Genomic DNA, 5,000 nt, shown 5'->3' with positions numbered 1-5,000 from the left:
TGAACATCCTGAACATCAGAGTCTGATCTCACTAATGCTCTTGTATCTACTGCAAAGCCTTCAGAGAAGAGAAGAGTGGAGCTGATTAGTACAGTAAATAGAGACTAAACGTGGAATGAGATGCTCATCAAGCACCAATGAATGCACCCAATTTGATCTACATACAGTATATGAGCCACCTAAATCTCATGGGATTGGTGAAGGTTAACATTACATGAGTGCATGTTGTCTCCATGGATGCATTCAGAGTTTCACCTGAGATTAAGACATCAGACCCATCCATGTGAGTTGTCTAGCCTGCACCATGGTAAAAAAAAACAAAACAAAACAAGACTAAAAGACTAAAATGACCTTTTGAGCTATTTATTTTATTTAGACTGTGATTTATTTAGACTGTGAAATTCAATCCTAAGTACTTGCTGAGACACCTGATCAGTGATATAGTTCACCAATTTTATTGTTAGTATTGTCTTTAAAAAAAACAACACTTTGGGAATGACATTATCTTGTCTCCCACTCATATCAAGCTCTATGTCTCGTCTTCTATGAGCTATTGGACAGGTTTTATTGGAAAGATCAGACAGCAATCAGACAGTAATTTTAATCCCGGTCTCTCAGTAAAATGTTTAACAGAAGTCACAATCACAAGTTCTCTGACTCTCAGATCCTCAGACTCTCAGACCCTCAGACTCTCAGACTCTCAGACCCTCAGATTCTCAGACCCTCAGACCTTCAGACTCTCAGACTCTCAGACTCTCAGACCCTCAGACCCTCAGACTCTCAGACTCTCAGACCCTCAGACTCTCAGACTCTCAGACCCTCAGACTCTCAGACCCTCAGACTCTCAGACACTCAGGCCCTCTGACTCTCAGACCCTCAGACTCTCAGACCCTCAGACTCTCAGACTCTCAGACCCTCAGACCCTCAGACACTCAGACCCTCTGACTCTCAGACCCTCAGACTCTCAAACCCTCAGTCTCTCAGACCCTCAGACTCTCAGACTCTCAGACGCTCAGTCTTGCAGACTCTCAGTCTCTCAGACCCACAGACTCTCAGTCTCTCAGACCCTCAGACTCTCAGTCTCTCAGACTCTCAGTCTCTCAGACGCTCAGACTCTCAGACCCTCAGTCTTGCAGACTCTCAGTCTCTCAGACCCACAGACTCTCAGACCAACAGACTCTCAGACGCTCAGACCCTCAGACCTTCAGTCTTGCAGACTCTCAGTCTCTCAGACCCACAGACTCTCAGACCAACAGACTCTCAGACGCTCAGACCCTCAGACCTTCAGTCTTGCAGACTCTCAGTCTCTCAGACCCACAGACTCTCAGACGCTCAGACCCTCAGACCTTCACTCTTGCAGACTCTCAGTCTCTCAGACCCACAGACTCTCAGTCTCTCAGACCCACAGACTCTCAGACCCTCAGTCTCTCAGACTCTCAGTCTCTTTGCTCCAGTGAAACAGTTCACATCAATCACTTTTTACTTGTTCAGCAAACAATTATGACAACAGGTGATACAGGTGTTCTAAAGTTTCTACTTCACACACACTATCTCTCTCTCTCTCTCACACCATACGCACACACACACTCTCTCTCTCTCTCTCTCTCTCTCTCTCACACACACACGCACACTCTCTCTGTCTCTTTCTCTCTCTCTCTCTCTCTCTCTCTCTCTCTCTCTCACACACACACACACACACACACACTCTCTCTCACTCACACACACTTTCTCAAACACACACTCTATCTCACACACACACTCTCTCTCACATACACTCACACTCTCTCCCACACACACACACACTCACACTCTCTCACACAGATGCTCTCTTACACACACTCACACTCTCTGCAGCAGATGAAATCTGTTCACTGAATTTAAGGAACACATCAGCTGCCTGTGCCAGGGTGTGGCACTGATCCCTGAGGCCAAGAGCAGCAGTGATGCCATGCTGATAAGGACACAATAATCACAGTGCTTCCTCTTTCAGAGGTCATGCAAATCAGAAGGTATGAGGTCAATGATCTCAGACGACACTTTACTCTCTATCCAGAGCTACCGACTGCAACAGCATTGGTGTATGATGTAAGATGGAATTTCTTTTTTTTTTGCTATTTAATGGGTGCCGATATTCCACAATGATGACATTTATGACATGATGTAAAGGCATGAGCGCAGTGTTTACTTTACATTGCGACAACTGAAAACTATGCTTTTGTGCTTTCTCGCTAAAGCAGGGGTCAGAACAAAACACGGAAAAATTCACCAACAGACAAATACAACAATTTGCTGAAGGGAAAAATACGTGGGATGTGAAAGACACACATTCGCTTCTAGCAGCGCTTACTTTCTGTGTGAACTTCGACCTGTGAATTCACAATCCTCATTCTTGTGTGCCAATAGAAACCAAGTGGGCGGGACACGGTAGTGTCTTTGGTTAATAAAAAAAAATCACTGTTTTCTTATTGAATCTGAAAAAAAAGTATTTTTTTTTTGTTCAAACTTTTGTTCCCTCTGCTTGATAGGAATTTGTTTTTAGCCAAGCTCGATGTCTGAAACCTCGAATATAAGAAGATATGGACGTGTGTGTGTGTGTGTGTGTGTGTGTGTGTGTGTGTCTATGGAAAATTTTAGATTATAAGAGTACAGAGAATAATCAGGCAGAACAAACAAACAATCTTGATGATGATGATGATGATGATAATGATGATGATGATGATGATGATGATGATGATGATTACATCTCCTAGGTTATGCAGATTTTTGATCTTACTTACAGAGTAGATGTCATATAATGAACCAGAAATTCAAGCTAAGAAGAGAAATAAGCTTTGAGTTGAGGTTATTCCAGACTGGACCGCTTGTGATGCGAAATACAACACATGGCAGGATACAGAGAGCAATACAGGAACCAGGTGTGTGCAGCCTTCCTGAGTTAATCTGCGATAACATGGCTCTGTGTGTGTGTGTGTGTGTGTGTGTGTGTGTGTGTGTGTGTGTGTGTGTGTGTGTGTAGGGGAAAGGTGGATCAAGAGACAGAGACACAAAGTCTACAGTCTACATAATTCACACACTGTTATGGATTTCTGATCAGAAGTAGAAGAACATCTCTAAATAACAGAGTACAGTAGTGTCATTAAAGCAGAGTGTGTGAAGTCCAATTTTTGTGATATCGAAATACCGGGATTGAAGAACAAAGGGCAACTCTCTTTGATATTAATGAAGGTTAATGCTGATAATTCTGGTCAAAAAAAGAAAAAAAATCCAAATCAACACAGAAGGGCTGATATTCGGTTCAGGTTTCTACATCAAACAAGTCAATTGTAAAAGTTCTTTTATAAAAACTTTATTATCTGTGAACATTTTTTAGACTTTTTTTAAACCCCCCCCTTCCCAGGAATATTTGCTCTACCTCTTCCTCATCTGCGAGTCTGTGGAGGTCTGTTCTTATGTCAGTGATGTAAATGATTAGTTTACTTCATTACCTTAAAGTCTTCAGGCAGCAGCAGCTTGCAGGTCCTGAGGAAGCTGAGGATGAAACGGAAGATCTCTCCGTCCCTGTCGATGAAATAGTGCTGCTTCAGACTGTCCAGCACGATGGGCTCGGTGCCGTTAAAGAGACGACTGATTCTGAGAATTAAAACGTGCACACACACACACACACACACACACACACACACACACGGTTAATGGAGTACGGCTGGCGTTCTTCAAATGCATGAAACAATTATCATTTATTTTTCCATTTTATTAGCAGCGAGCCAGAAGCGTATTAGCACTCCGGGTTGAAAAGAGCAGCTCAAGGCACAATTCTGGAGTAGAGAGACTGAGTTTGAAGTATTTCTATTTTTTTTTTTTTTTTTTGTGAAAGGTATAAGACGATGCTGCATTCTCTGGCAGAGGAACAGAGGATCTGGCAGGAAGGTAGGTTTACTATTTCACTACTGAGATGTCAGTGAAATGACTCATGCAAAAATATGCCACACGATACACACACAGAGCCACACATGGTACTTCTGATACAGCTGTTTCAAGGATGTGTTCTATTTGTAACACAAGCTCCACTTATGCACTAATTCACTATCACTAATAACTATACCTGTAGTGAACACCTTCTACTTACACTCAGGGGTGTTTAGCACACGTATAAATGCACAAAAATACACACACACACACACACACACACACGCACACGCACACGCACACGCACACACGTACACACACACACACACCACACACAAACCCACACACAAACCCACACACACACACACACACCACACACACACACACACACACACACACACACACACACACACACACAAATCCACATAGTTCCATAATTATTACACTTTTATTACACAATTATTACTATTTTTGGAAAAATTAATATAATGCATGAACTTAAACATATTCTCAAGTATAAAAAATGTTTTCAAATATAACATTTTGTAGTGCAACCATGGTTTCAAAAATATTGGCACCCCAAAAGAAATATCTGGATGCTGAAAATGAGCAGGACATACAGTAAAGAATTAGCTGAAAGGAATTCACGATGATCTTGATCGTGTCTCTAGACCAAAGCAAAAAAAATTCATGCTCCATCAGTGTATTCTTGCCAGACATACAGATTCGTTCAGTTCATTAAAAAAAAAAATTTGGAGCATGGTTTCATTTAACCGTAACAAACAATTGTGATCGTGAATCCGAATGTCCGTTGCATGGACTTCTCTCAGAGACAAATCAGCAAGAACAAACCGGGATCTTCTTTGTCTCCCTCATCATCCTCAGAACTGTGCGTGCTCTACTGGGGAAGTATTTCATCATTTCAGACTATTTAAATATATTTTATTACAGCCCTGATTGTCTTTAATGGAATCTTAATACCAAGTACTAAATTTGAGATGAACGTTGCTTCCTGCCTGACTTTCAGTCTGAAACCTCTCCTGTTTTATCTCCTGTGTTATCACTGCGCTGATGTAATCTTGGCCCGGTCAGCTGAT

At 42.0% G+C, this 5,000-nt stretch overlaps 1 protein-coding gene across 1 annotated transcript in view; it reads right to left on the bottom strand.

The window, feature by feature from the left end:
• Window positions 1–5,000, bottom strand: part of LOC132851700 (BTB/POZ domain-containing protein kctd15) — a 31,126-nt gene that overhangs the window by 14,813 nt on the left and 11,313 nt on the right. Inside the window, exon 3 of the mRNA XM_060878684.1 lies at window positions 3,486–3,630. Coding sequence (XP_060734667.1) covers window positions 3,486–3,630 — 145 coding nt within the window. The remainder of the gene's footprint in view (window positions 1–3,485; window positions 3,631–5,000) is intronic.

This window comes from Tachysurus vachellii, chromosome 9 (assembly GCF_030014155.1).
Source record: "Tachysurus vachellii isolate PV-2020 chromosome 9, HZAU_Pvac_v1, whole genome shotgun sequence".
In the NCBI taxonomy this organism is placed as follows: Eukaryota; Metazoa; Chordata; class Actinopteri; order Siluriformes; family Bagridae; genus Tachysurus; species Tachysurus vachellii.
The sequence above is the reverse complement of the archived record's forward strand: the minus strand, read 5'-3'. Positions and strand labels throughout refer to the sequence as shown.